This window comes from Vigna unguiculata, chromosome 1, assembly GCF_004118075.2.
Source record: "Vigna unguiculata cultivar IT97K-499-35 chromosome 1, ASM411807v1, whole genome shotgun sequence".
Lineage (NCBI taxonomy): Eukaryota > Viridiplantae > Streptophyta > Magnoliopsida > Fabales > Fabaceae > Vigna > Vigna unguiculata.
In genome coordinates this window covers 29761828-29776194 of record NC_040279.1, presented here as the reverse complement: position 1 = coordinate 29776194, position 14367 = coordinate 29761828, and the positions used below count along the sequence as shown (strand labels likewise).

The 14367-nt window shown below is 35.1% G+C and overlaps 2 protein-coding genes across 4 annotated transcripts; one reads left to right on the top strand and one right to left on the bottom strand.

The window, feature by feature from the left end:
• Nucleotides 1-643: 643 nt before the first annotated feature.
• On the bottom strand, nt 644-4526 carry LOC114176370 (receptor protein kinase-like protein ZAR1). The gene is made up of 2 exons (XM_028061408.1): nt 2793-4526; nt 644-1501 (listed from the first exon to the last, which is right to left on the bottom strand). The coding sequence occupies exons 1-2, from the start codon at nt 4090-4092 to the stop codon at nt 870-872; spliced, it is 1932 nt and encodes a 643-aa protein (XP_027917209.1). The 5' UTR covers nt 4093-4526; the 3' UTR covers nt 644-869.
• A 5694-nt stretch (nt 4527-10220) lies between these two features.
• Nucleotides 10221-14100, top strand: LOC114177952 (protein cornichon homolog 1-like). Of its 3 annotated transcripts, none has more exons than XM_028063574.1 (5): nt 10221-10313; nt 10524-10737; nt 10903-11084; nt 12058-12180; nt 13727-14100. In XM_028063574.1, the coding sequence occupies exons 2-5, from the start codon at nt 10660-10662 to the stop codon at nt 13770-13772; spliced, it is 429 nt and encodes a 142-aa protein (XP_027919375.1). In that variant the 5' UTR covers nt 10221-10313; nt 10524-10659; the 3' UTR covers nt 13773-14100. The 3 variants fall into 3 exon arrangements, with proteins under 3 accessions (XP_027919375.1, XP_027919383.1, XP_027919391.1); XM_028063582.1 differs by having other exon boundaries at nt 10293-10317; XM_028063590.1 differs by lacking the exon at nt 10221-10313 and adding an exon at nt 10348-10363.
• Nucleotides 14101-14367: the final 267 nt, after the last annotated feature.

Below are 14367 nucleotides of genomic sequence, written 5' to 3'. Positions count from 1 at the left end.
TCCTTAGTCACCTTTCCTTCTTTTCTATGTTTCGCATGCAATACCAACTATTCAAGATTAGACCAGTTGTTGTGAACTAGATTATTGAAAGCCTGGTTACTGGCTCTTAACCATTCAACATGCAATGATTTTAACACTTTCAAATTAATTTCAATTTTGTTTTTTAGCTCTATTAATGGAACTCGAAATTAAAATTCGTCCATATGCATTAACTTTAATATTTCTTAATTTTCAAACTTTGCAAATGAATAGATATAATTTTATAATTAGATAACATTGATTTCTTTTACTTATTAAACTATATTTCATGTTGACATGTATGGTAGAACGTGATAAATTGTGTAAGAAGCTTATATATCAATTTAAAACATCATTTAACGCATAAAAAAAAAAGTTAATGTTATTACATTAAAAAAAACTACATATATTCATTTTTAAAGTTTAAAGATATCAAGGTTTAAGAGGAAACCAATTTGAGTTTTGTGATCAAATATCCAAACTAAAAATATATTTAACCTAATTTTAATTTTAAATTGAAGTGATGTGTGAAAGTTTCTTGTATAGGACAATATTAACTAGATACCATATTTTTGAAACATATTAACTAAATGTTTTGTAGGAGACAACATTAACATTGCACTCAACATGATTAACTTGTGCATGGTGTTCAAATGCCACGAGGTGTAGGATTATGTATTTCCATGTGCAGAAGGAAGATATGTAACACAACTACATCAAATTGGGCTGCTGCATGATTTCCTTTGAAAACGAAAAGAACATTTTCCATCGAGACATTGGAAGTTACAAAACCAAACTAACTAAACACATCAAAGAGAGAAAAAGAAAAGACTCCAGCACAAGAACCAGAACTATACATGGTTTTCACTGTATTTGATGTGATCAAGATTCTCTGACACGGTTTTCATTCGCGGTCGCAACTCTGGGTCGAGTTCGGTGCAGTTCAGAGCAATATGAAATGCAGCAATGACTTGCTTTTTAGCATAAACTTCAGGGATGAGTGCTTGGTCAATGATATCAGACAGTGGCTGCTCCTCCCTGAACGCTTTCCTCACAAAACTCTCAAGAACTTTCTCATCATTTTCTGCTCCAAAATCTGGCATCCTACCCGTCAGAACTTCCAAAAGCACAATGCCAAATGAATACACATCACATTTCTGAGTGAACTTGCCACCAGCCATGCGCACCTCAGGTGCCAGGTAGTGGTTAAAGGAAGCTGCAACCTTTGAACTCATTGCAGTGGTTATAGAAGACTGGTTCAAGCTGTTCCGTTTTGGCGGACCCAAACCAAGGCGAGAAAGTCCAAAACCTGACACGTATGCATGGAGCTCATCGTCTAGTAAGATTTTTGTTGCCTTAATGTTGCCATGGATATATTTGCGACCACTGAACTCGTGTATATACGTCAAGCCCTTCGCTGCTTCTTGAACAATTTTTAACCTTGCCGCCCATGGCAATGGTGGCAGTGAATTGGAAGGCCCAGCTGCAACCATGCAACACCAAATACAAAGAACAAAATGCTTGAGAAAACTAAGTAGAAAGTGGAAACTGAAAATGATCTCACAACAACTATGAGATGAAAAAATGAGAAGCAAATCATCAATAATCACGTGAGATTTCGATTGTTTTATGTCGCAAACAATGCCAATGATCTTACCTAGATAACATTGCAGATGCTACTGTAGAGTCACAACAAATCCATTCTTTAACGTCAAATTTGATGGATAGTGACTTCATTGTTATAATGCTCAATACACATTACAGGTAAACAAAAATCCTTTTACTTTGAGGACCATCACACTACATGAAAGGCATAAGAAATCGGTAGAAGACAATAATCCATCGTGGTAAATCACTGCATTGGGACCGTGGTCCATGGGGTTTTCAATCACCAAAATGGCGTCATGCAAAAATATAAAGCATGATTACTTTTTTGCAGCTATCACTATTGGCACAAAACTAGGACCGTGAAGATATTATGGAAGAATGCTACTGAATGTTCACAAGAATTTCTAAATAACTGTCGGCTAATATAGGACATCAATTAAGAGAAATTGTAGCGAGAGAAAACTACAACACACTTTTTCGAATTTACTCTTTTATCATTGATTCAAGTTTAGTTTAGACAGTAAATGGAGAAAGGGACCCAATGGGCCATGCAAAAGTTATAACCACCGATGGAAAGTGTGTTGCCAGCATCACTCATAGCTATGATAGCAAGTATTCACCAGCATAAAGCAATAACTCTTCACGGACAAAATACACAAAAAAAGGGATTTTGGTTATCAAGAGCATAGGCACAATTCACAAAGGACACGATGACCATGGCCCCCAAAATATGTAGTGGAAATACGGAACACCACATAAAGGATAGAAAAAGAGAAGACACATGTGAAAGTAAAAAGTAGGAACAGGTTAGTGTTTCATCCACCAGCTCCTGCATATGTCCCAGTACAATCATCATGATGCTAATCACATGATCTTAAAATTGACTTTCGAAAAGGAGTAAAAATTAGAATTTAAAATCATCATCACATGGTGGCTATCACCAATTCAAAGTCGCACACTCAAAATATGTTAAGCATTGGCCTTATGCAACTACACTGCAGCAAATTTAAGCATACATACTAGTTCCATTTTAAGAACAGCAAGAAACGCCGCAAAATTACACGTGACTTCCACAATAACGCATCCAATAACATCATATATGATAATTAATTGCAGAATTAAAGCACCCCTAACGAATTTGAAAAAGAAAGACAAAGAATTGATACCGTGTAAAGCAGTGTGCAAGCTTCCATTGCGAATGAAATCGGTGATAAGCAGCTTCTCATCATGGGCATAATAATAAGCTCTCAACGGAACCACATTGGGGTGACGAACCCTTGCGATGGCCTCCACTTCAGACTCAAACTCCTTAAATCGCCACGTGGAATCACCCTCGCTGAGTCGCCGGACAGCCACAACATTCGCCGCCGCGGAAGACCCTCTTCCGACCCCAACCACCTTGTACACAATCCCACTCCTACTCTTCCCAACAACATACGCAGACGCCCTAAGCAAATCCTCCAACTCCAACTCAAACCCTTCATCCACCACAACAAATTTACCATCTTGCCCCTCGCCCGCATCCACCTCACCCTCGAACTTCTGCCCCCCCAATTTCCTCTCCTCGCCGCCGCCCCACCGACGCCGGAAAACCCATAAAGATAGAGAAACCGCTCCAACCGCGACTGAAAGCCCGGAGATGACTAGAACCGCGACGGAGCCGCCACCGTGTGGTTTCACTCTCTGGTCTGAGCCTTCGGGGTGGAGCGCATTGGGGTTCTGAGGGAAACCCTCTTCAGGGTTGGCGAAAATCCCAGGCTTTTGCGCTTCGGGGCACGCGGTTTGCAAGGGGAAGCCACAGAGTCCAGGGTTGCCAGAAAACGCGGTGGGACCCTGGTTCAGCAGGGACCCCACCTGGGGTATTTTCCCGGTGAGGTTGTTGTTGCGGAGGTCGAGGCTCACAGCCACAGGCAGGTTAGCAAGGGTGGCCGGAATCCCGCCGGAGAAGAAGTTGAAAGAAAGATTGAGAGTTCCGGTGAGAGAAGTGAGATCGGAGAGGGTAGGAGGGAGGGAGCCGTTGAGATAGTTGGAGGAGAGGTCCAAATGGCGAAGGAACTTGAGGGAGAGAAAGTGCGAGGGAAGGGAACCGCAGAGCGAGTTGTGAGAGAGGTCGAGGACAATGAGGGTGGTGGCGTTGAAGAGAGAGGGGGGAATGACGTTGGAGAAGTTGTTGTACGGAAGACTCAATCTTTTGAGGGAGCTGAGAAATCCCAGTTCAGAGGGAATGTAACCGCTGAGGCCCTTGTCAGGGAGAGAGAGTTGGGTAACTCTGTCGCCGGTGCAGGACACGCCGGGCCAGTGGCATGCGGTGGCGTCGTTTTCTGACCAGGAGCTGAGGACGCCGGTGGGATCGGAGTCCACGGCGGCTTTCAAGGCCAGCAGGGAGAGCCCGTCGGAGTTGAGAGAGGCGGTTGGAGTAACGACGAAGAAGAGAAAGAGTGATATAAGAAGATGATGCATTGGCATTGTTGTTGGTTAGTGAAAGAGCATTAGTTGTTTATGGCAAGTAGTGAAGTACAGAAGAAGAAGAAGAAGAAGAAGAAGAAGGTGAAGAAGAAGAAGAAGAATGAGAATTAGAATGGTGGAGGTTTTGAAATTGGTTTAGTTCTCGAGGTGGAGTTTGAATTTCTCTGACCGTCCTTGCTTCTACTTTAAATACCACTACTATATACGTCCTATACTACTCTAAAATACTTAAATAAATACTTGTGAAAGCCAAAATTTTGGGTATCATTATGTTCCAAGTGGGTTCAGTCAACTTTAGTCAATCTTGGTTCACAGTTCACAATAAGATAACAGAGTCCATCCAAAAAAACCATGCCACATTTGTTCTGTGGCTTGTTTACAATTGTGTTTGAAATGAACATGAGTGCCTGGTACTGTGTTTTAACTTTCCTTCAGAAAAATCTGAACTTGTATTTGGATAATAGTTTTACTTAAATGATAACAATTATAGCAAAGGGTTGAAATTTTGAAATGGAATACAAATATTTGCTTTTAATATGGCTTTTTTTATGTCAGAAAATGAGAGATGATGAGGAGTTATGTGTTTGTAGTTTAGTGTATTTTTTATCTGGTGTCAGAAGATCGTATAAACAAGGACACCACGCCTGTGACTCTGCTTTCACTTTTTTCAGTTGCAACCAAAAACGGGCCTACGCTGCTGCTACTACCGGCAAATCCATTTACGGGATTCAAACTACTATCCCATTTGATTAAGATTTTTTTTTTAACTTACTTTCTGTCCTTCAAATGATTTTAATGAAGCTAAAATCAAAATCTGCTTGTTCACGCTGGTACAATCAATCACATGTCTGAATACAAATTATTATTATTTTTAATTATTCTCTCACTTTTTATCATCAAATTGAAGAATTAAATGAAACTTCATAAATTCATTCATTTAATTAATAACAATAATATATTTAATTCATCCTTTCTCTGTACATGAGAATCCGTTGCTTATTTTATGTGATTGATTACATGGGCCAAGCTGTGAACAATTTTATTGATATAGATTTGAATTACATGTTTACTGGACCGCATAAAATAATTGGTGATTGGTACGCTAAACAAGGTTTGTTGTTTGAACACTATTGGACTGGCCCACTTATGTTTTTTAAATTCAATGATGTGTACAGTAGATTTATGACTTATTAAAATACGTTTGATTAATCATGAATATTATTGAATGTGTTTATACCTTAGGAACTAATGGTTTTTATGTTGAATTTTGAAAAGAGTGTTCTCGAAAACATTTAATTAATTTAGAAATAATTTATGTTGAGAAGTTATGAAACAACTTCTTTGTACACCTTCACTGAACCTTTCTTTGAACAACTTCTTTATCTTTAATTCGTTGCTTATATATATTTTTTTTCTAACTAATCATTATTTAAAAAAACTGTTATTATTCATAAACCATCACAATTATCTTTGTCTTGTTCATTTTCTCATATGCAGTGATTGTTCAGAGTTCACACTACATTACATATGAAGTAAATCCAAAAATGTAAGCATCTGAAATCTGTGGCCAATGAGACATCGTACCTAAGTTTGGAATGAATATTTTTGTTTTGATTATCATATACCTGTTATTCATATCTTAGCATACCAGCCATTTTTCAAGATTCGTCCTCTAATGTACAACACACCTAAACAATCCAATGTCTCACCTATCATTGCCTTACCCACAAAGATATATAAACTTATTTTTATAATTTATTGACTATTTTTTTCGTATTCATCATTTATGCTCAATAGAATTTATGTTTGTAGGAAATTACTATGAAGAGTCTCTTTAAGGTGTGTTGTAACAGGTGTAATGAATGAGAAAAACGTGGCACCAAATTCAGTTAAAGGAAAAAGAAAGAAGAAAGAGATTATAAGGCTGAAAGATTAATGATTAATGGTGTTGAGTTAGTTGGAGTTGAACATTCTTTCTGAATTTTTTCTATTTGAATTTATGCTCTCTTTTTATCCTTATCTGACACTCTTCTCACTCATTCTAAGATGACCTTACGACATTTCATCAATCACTTGGAGTGCTTTTGTTTCCATTATTAATACGATTTTAATTACCACTTGTATTAGACATGTATATGGATTTCTTTCTTCACGGTTGAATATTAATTCATCTCGAGGTTATATTGTTTCATTGGGTTGTTTTTTTTTATAGTTATTTCTGATTAATTGGTGTGTTTTCATTGAGCTTCCATCGCTGAGAACACCAAGCTAAAGGATTTGGATTTGCAATCGGAAATTCGCACGCATTCGGACGACATTCGTCGTATCGGTCAAATGATGAATTTTTGTTATCAAGAACAGAATGACAAGCTATTGCAACTACAAACTTTAATGGAGCAAATTCAGTTGGCTATGAATCAACTATTACGGAATGTTTCCCAACCTTCTGGAAGTGTTGTGAACAATGTTGAAATTGTTGATAATAGTTATAGGGGTGTTGCAAACAACTCGGCAATCAAGGAAATTTCAATTGGATTTCCTCATTTTGATGGATCAATACCCTCTGGAATGGATCTTCAAAGTCGAAAAATTCTTCACACACCACAATACCCCTGATGCAACGAGAGTTGACATTATTGTGATGCATTTCGAGAAGGATGTAGTGTCATGGTTCCAAATGTCGTAGAAATTATCTATGGTTTCTAATTGGTCGGAGTTGACTAGAGCCTTAGAATCTCAATTCGGTCCTTCACCATTTGATTTTCCCATGGCTAAGCTCTTCAAACTTCAACAAACAGGTTCGTGGCTGATTATTATTTGAAGTTCATGCTTCTAGCTAATAGATCATTGGGATTAACTAATGTGGCTCTTTTGAATTGTTTTCTGGGTGGTTTGAACCCTGAAATTAGATGGGATGTGGTTGCTATGTGCCCTCCAACATTGTTGCGTGTTGTGGCTTCGGCTAAACTGTTTGACGAAAAATATATTCATGTTTCAAAACCACTTATAAATTCATATATTCCGAAATATATTCTGAAATACACTCAACTTTCACATACTTCAATCCCTATGATTACTCCATTGAAAGCACAAAATAAATACACATTGCCACCGCTGTTGCGTACTCCACCAGGCCCTCCCGTACGATCCCCAAGTGTGAAGAAAATTATCCCTGCAGAAATGAAATTCAGAAGGGAAAAGGACCTATGTTATTTCTGTGATGAGATGTTCTTATTTAACCATAAATGTCCTAACCGACAATTTTTGTTGTCGCAAATAGAAGATGTTAATGAAGAAATGCCTACTCTAGAGTTGAATCAAGGTGCCTAGGAAGGTGAGCTAATGCAAATCGAAGATCACCATCTTTCTTTAAATGCTTCTAAAGGTGGCATGGGTGTTGATACTATTTGATTCAGGGCATATATCGACAAATTACCTGTGACTGTTATGATTGATGGTGGTAGCTCAGATAATGGTCGAAAATGGTAATTAATTGTTAGCTGAAGGCATGATAAAACAGTTGAAGGTACAAGCTCAAGGAAATATATTCAAGTTACCAATATTTTTGCTTCCTATATATGATGCAGATCTCATTCTAGGAGCCAGCTGGTTAAAAAAAAATTGGTTCTCACATTGCTGATTATGATAAATTACAATTGAAATTCTTGTTCAATGGTAAATTCACAACTTTATAGGGACATTGTGAGATGCTTTCAGAACTTGCATAATTACATTACATAAGACGAATGGTGGCTACAAATTCCATTGCTGAAGTTTATAGTTGCAGTTGGTAAAAGCAAATGTTACCATGGAGCCTGAATTAGCATTGTTATTTCACACTTACAATGACGTGTTTGATACTCCCATTCTCTTACCTCCTCCCAGGTCACATGATCATCATATTCCTTTACTAGAAGCTTATCAACCTGTTAAGGTTAAACCATTCAGATACCCATACCCTTAGAGTCAGAAAGAAGAAATTGAAGTTGGTGTCAATGTTGTTAGAGGACAACATTATACAACCCAGTAAAATCCCTTCTCTTCTCCCATCACCTTGGTGAAGAAAAAATATGGCTCATGGAGAATTTGTACAGATTATAGGGCTCTCAATGCAAACATTATCAAAGACAATTTTCCTATTCCGACTGTGGATGAATTAATTAATAAGCTTTTTGGAGCTTCTTTCTTTTCTAAATTAGATTTCAAGTCAGGGTACCATTAAATTTTGTTAAAACTGGAGGATAGACATAAGACTACCTTTAGGGCTCATCATGGTCATTATGAGTGGCTCGTTATGCCATTTGGATTGACAAATGCTCCTACCACTTTTCAAAGTCTTATGAATGATATTTTTAAGGAATTTTAAGAAGATTTATTATAGTCTTCTTTGATGATCTCTTAAAATATAGCGCTACATGGAAAGATCACCTACAACATTTGGAGGTGGTTTTGCGTATGTTAAAAAAGCACCGGTTGTTTGCAAAATTTTCTAAATGTTGTTTTGGAGTACAACAAATTGACTACTTGAGTCATACTCTTTCAGGTTAAGGTATAGCTATGGATGCAGAGGAATTAGAAGCTGTTAAACAATAACTGGAGTCTAGTAACTTGAAGCAATTGCGCAAATTTTTAGGACTCACGGGATATTACAAAAGATTTGTTAAGTCTTATGCTACTATTGCAGCCTAGTAACATATTTGTTAAAAACATATTCTTTATTTGCTTTTTGAGTTCGGTCAACTCCGTAGGTGCTATTCTATATGGAGCAACAATTATTGAACGTGCTCCTGAAATCAGATTAATAGTGAAGTCTACATCCCTACTCGACAGTAATCTCGCCACTTCATCCGGAAATACATCTGTATACTCCTCTACCACCAGTATACACCTGATTTGTTCTTTTACACTCTTCTTTTCTACCTGAGCTACCACCATGAAACAAGTAGCACTTTCTCTCACTTCATTCTTTACCTCCTAAGTTGAGATTAACTTCAACCCACCTGGAAATATCACTCTTCGTCGTCCACAGTCCATAACAATATGATTGATAGATAACCTTTTTTATTCTTTATTATATTTAATTTCAGATTTTATTATTAGTTAACATTAAATTTTATGATTTATAAAAAAAAATAATTTAATTTTCATCTATTTCTCATATATTATACATAATTTAAAAAAAATCAAAATGTTATACTAAATTTAAAAATTTTCAAAATTTTTAATTACATATAATTAAAAAAATTCAAAATTTGGGAGATTATAATCCGTCTCTTCTTATACTCCGCCACTGATTATATATAATCATAATCATCCTTTTGCAATACTTAAAAATAAAAATACATTAAAATGATAATAACCTTAATTAAACTTAAAAAAATAAAAAAGATAATATTTTTAATTCTAACTCTTTTCTTTATCACCGTCAAAGATATATTTATATAGAAATATTCTTCAGACGTTAATCCAACTATCATCGTATGCTAATCTTATAATTAATATCATATGCCAAAAAAGGACTTGTGAAATGAATTTGTTTAGGTCTACGTGTTTTTACTTTGAAAATAGTAGTAAAATCATATTATATAACTTAATATTATTGTTTTTTTTTACTAAATACCAGGGTTAAGTATATTTGGATTTCAGTTTTCGTAGATTAATGTATCTAACGTATTTTACATTTTTCAATTTTATTAAAAACAAAATTCATCTCAGATTCAATTTATTTAAACTTTGTAATTGTAATAAACTATTTACTGTAATTTTAATGAAGTTTAACTCAAACTAACTTAACTGAAATTTAATCATGTCAACATGAAAAAAAATGATGTTTTTCACCTGAAAATAGTTCTAAAAAATTTCCTCACATGAAAATGAAACATATTTTGTTTATTATATGAAATGACACAAAGTTCTATTGTCTAGGCTTTTAAGCCAGCGTGGGTTGGCATCATAAATTGTTATTTGAGTTGTTTCTCATTGGTAGTTATGTGTGGCTAACCTTATTAATACAGGGTTTCTTATAATATATTGCCGAAAAAAATGTTGTTAATATTATAATGTTGCTGTGTCAATACAAAATTTTAAATTGATTAGTTTTGTGGTGTTCATACCTAACAATTTGTTTAATGATTATTCGTTGAAGAAAGATGAAGAATGATGAAGCCAGAGCACCATTAATGGTTGGAAATCTGAAAGTTCAAACCTCAATAAGAATTAACGTAGGTTCGAATTGGATTTACCTTGATTTGCGATTTTTCTTTCTCTGCATGTATATATAATATTGTTTATATCTACTTACTTTTTTTTAACTCTTTAAATATGTTCTCCTACATGAGTGTAAAAATTCAAACAAAAAAAATCCATTGAAAAATGTTGTTTAAAAAATTGTAACTAAAACAAACAGGTAATGTGCAACTTGTCGTGTGCAGGCTTCACCACTTCGTCCGTGTTCAGTGTTCCAACAAGGCAACAACTCAAACGTTGTCAACTGTTTGTTGAGGTTTCATCAGCTTCTTCCAATCAATATACTCGACCTATCTCTCCTTGCTTCTCTGTTAATTAATAATGGGTTTGGAGTTGTTCTTTTGGCTTATCATTTGTTTCCCTTTCCACATCGCTTTTTTAGCCTCCACGTTCTACCAGGTATTCATTTAACTTTTCTTTTTCTTTCCATTTCAACCTTTTTTCTTTGCTTGAGCTCGTTATTTAATTCCAATGTGATTGAACTGTCAGAGAGGATTCATGTTCAGATTGATTTTTAGCTTCGATGAATCTAAACATGTTTTTTCTTTCTTTTTTGGGTTGAAGGTTTTGATGCTGACTGACTTAGAAGCCGATTTTATCAACCCATATGATGCTTCATCAAGGATTAATTACTTCATCGTTCCTGAGTTTATTGGGCAGGGATTGTTGTGCGCTTTCTGCCTTTTAACAGGTCACTGGATCATGTTTTTGATGACGGTTCCTGTTACATGCTACCATGTGATGCTGTAAGTACTAAATTTTATACAAAAGGTGAACAATGTGCTGCTCAAGTTACATGAAAGCATTACATGATTTCTCCCCTTTTCAAGTTTTGATTCCCCTTGTCAATTATGATTCCCCTTTATTATAGATTTGCTAAAGTGGATTTTTTGGTGGTGGTAGTCTAAGATTAATGTTTTCCTTGCTGTGAGAATCTTCCATCTAATAGCCTATTCTTCTGGTTTGAATTTTCGTCTTTTTTGCTTTTATAAATCACAAGCCTGCATCTACTTTGTTTTGGGGGCATAAAGGGAGTGATGAACTAAGGAAAGCTAAAATTTGAAGGCTTGAGGCTTAGATGCTTTCATAAATAATAAGTAACTGATAAAGAAATTCCGTGTCACTAAAGGAGTCCTCTCTGTTTGTTTATTTTTCATTGCTCGTGATCTAAAGAAAGTTGTATGCAACAAATTTTCATTTAAGAATATGGATCAATTCAACTTTATTTTCCTGTATTGTTATATAATTGATATTAAAAAATTGCAAAATTTAAAAACACTGCAGCAGCTATTCATGCCGATTGATTTTATTTCACCATCGAGATTACTGGTGGAATGAATACCAGGAATAGTGGCTTTTGACTGTCGCTGCCAGTATCTTGAACTTAATGGTTTATCTTCTCTTAAATGCCATCAGGATATTTGTTTCTTTATATTGAGGTTTATTGTTCAATTAATTGGCATACTAGATTGTGTTCTTAAGGTTTGAATTTATTATAGGGTATTTGGTTGTGCCAATAAAAGGAACTTGTGGTCACTAGTTTTGTGTTTGAACAGTTCTGACTTATATTGTATATTTACAATTACTGTGAATATATTTGGGTCACAATAAATATTGAACTAATGTGCACATATTTTGTTCTGAACTCCCATATAAGGCTTAGAACATAAACTTGTATGTTCTCTTTCAGTTCATTATTTTTCCATTTCAATGATTCAGGTACATGAAACAGCAGCATCTCATCGATGTTACTGAAGTGTTTAGAGTACTTAACTCTGAGAAGAAATTTCGCTTGGCCAAACTTGCGTATTACTTAACAATCATCATTATAACTGTCTTCAGGTTAGTTTGTGCTGCCCTTAAAATAACATATGCTTATCTGCCATATTTTTGTGTTTTACATTCTCACTGCTTAATATTATGTCTATTTATTTTTCTGATTAATGTGATGCATTGGGATTGTGTTAGGCAAGCCTGCCTGGTTTCTATTACTGTTGGCTGAGGTCTTAGAGTTAATTATTATTATTGAGAGAAGATTGGAGATATTCTGTTATTAATGACTGGATAGGTCTAGATAACTGTTTAGTTTGTGATCGGGTTTTGGACGAAGGATCTCAGGATTTCAAAATTCTTACAGCAACTACTGGTATTCATTATTAATTTCACAAACTGAGCTTTTTACTCATCCAATGCCAAGAGATATCTCATCATTTCACTAGTTCTTTAACTGATCTCTGAACCGGTAATGATCACATTCATAATTCAGGAAGCATATTATTTTACAATTATAAGGATAGTTATTTGGGCCACTGTTCTAGGATTCAGTAAGCATATTGTAACATAAAACTTTTCCATAATGCATTCTTGGCAGTATTCAATAGGTCTCATAGAGACAGCAAGTGCTTGAAGTAGAAGTTATGGAGTAGGAACTTACTGTTAATGTTTTCCTATGCAGTAATTCATTATGCCTTTTTGGGCTACTTCATAAAGACTCGGTTCGTTAATATCCTATTTTATACATGTATCTTCACATCTACTCTGGTTTAAAAGGATACTTGTCAAGACAGATTATCTAAGTATAGCTGGGTTTAAGTTTAATACTTGATTTGGGGACATACATGACATAGCAGTCCTTGTGAAGTGGTATTCTTCATATCTTTAGTTTTAGTCTGCGATATCGTGTAGTTTTAGTTAGTTTAGATTGTGGTGCTGCAATGGATTTCATCATAAACAATTGGGAACTCCTATTATGGATCTTTAAACGTGTGTTTTCATTCAGGTGATATCATACGATAACCTTGAACTTTGCCTCCTAGTGTACTCCACCTCTGTATCTAAATTTTAGGAACTGAAATTAGAGTTTTCACAGTATTAAAGTATGTGCTTATACACCATTAACTGAGTGGAACTCAAAGATCTTTGCTGCCATATTAATGTGTTCGTGAGCAAAGTATCATTTTAGGAGGTTAAGCGACTTGTGTTAGATTGGTGAAGATGAACAGTATTATACCTCGATTATAACCATTCCAAGCTCTGAAGTATTGGGTTGCAGGGAAAGTACCTAGCATGTTCACTTGCCTTCTTGTTCTTTCAGATTTGATGAGTGTTCTTTCCCTTTTATCTTGTCACAAAAATAAAATGATTTTTTTTTTAGTTGGGTTTGGTAGGCGATGGAAGGGAAGAAAACATATTTTATTTTCAAATAAAAAAACTTATTTATAAAAATAGAAAAGAGATTAATACATGAAGTTTATGTTAATCAAACAATATTAATTGGAAATGCAAAATTCGTCACACCTTCCACCATAAGCAACACTTTTCGTGACTCTATTTATCATTTTCCTCAAGGAACCTGAAGTAAACTTTTATCTCAACTTTCCATTTGCAGGCTTGTATTGATGCTTGTCAACTATTTAGATTTTGAAGATGAATGATGTGCACAAACCTTTGAATTCCCACTACCGACTTCACCACTGTGGTTTAAGGTGGTGCTTCTTTTTCGTCTTATCCTTTTTTTTTTGTTATTAATTCTTTTATGAAGGTGTGATTGAGTCCCATAGCATAGGATTTAGAACATAAATTCACAGCTCTAAGAAACAGAAATCCGTCACTAATTTGAACGAGTATTGCCAACTAAGGTATGTCTGTAATTATTTGAATCCTGTTAGTCATTCTCTCTTAAAATAGCTTACCAACTAATTTTTATGGTAACTGATAATTAAGGAATTAGAAAATGGTATTTGGGGTGATTTGAACATTGAATATTATTTCCTCAGAATGTTACAACTTGTTATAAAATACCAACACCCGGTGTAAATTTAGCATGAACTATTTATTATGAAAAAGGTGAGTTGTAATTATTGTCATGTCCACGGTGCTTGTGTTTATTTTTTTATTTGAAAGGCTAATTATTCATTTATGTGGAAAATGCATCTTAGTTATTTTAATTACAAGGAGATCTAGAATTAGTGTGAGGAGAGATGTACATTAAATTTCAACTACATGATTGTGCCGCTTGAGTTATGCTCG

Excerpts from the sequence above, each read along its gene's own strand:
- LOC114177952 (XM_028063574.1), top strand. The coding sequence starts at position 10,660 with ATGGGTTTGGAGTTGTTCTTTTGGCTTATCATTTGTTTCCCTTTCCAC. Across the intron at positions 10,738-10,902 it reads TAGCCTCCACGTTCTACCAG|GTTTTGATGCTGACTGACTT; the intron begins GTATTCATTTAA and ends TTTGGGTTGAAG. Across the intron at positions 11,085-12,057 it reads ACATGCTACCATGTGATGCT|GTACATGAAACAGCAGCATC; the intron begins GTAAGTACTAAA and ends TCAATGATTCAG.
- LOC114176370 (XM_028061408.1), bottom strand. The coding sequence starts at position 4,092 with ATGCCAATGCATCATCTTCTTATATCACTCTTTCTCTTCTTCGTCGTT. Across the intron at positions 1,502-2,792 it reads CTTGCACACTGCTTTACACG|CTGGGCCTTCCAATTCACTG; the intron begins GTATCAATTCTT and ends GCATGGTTGCAG.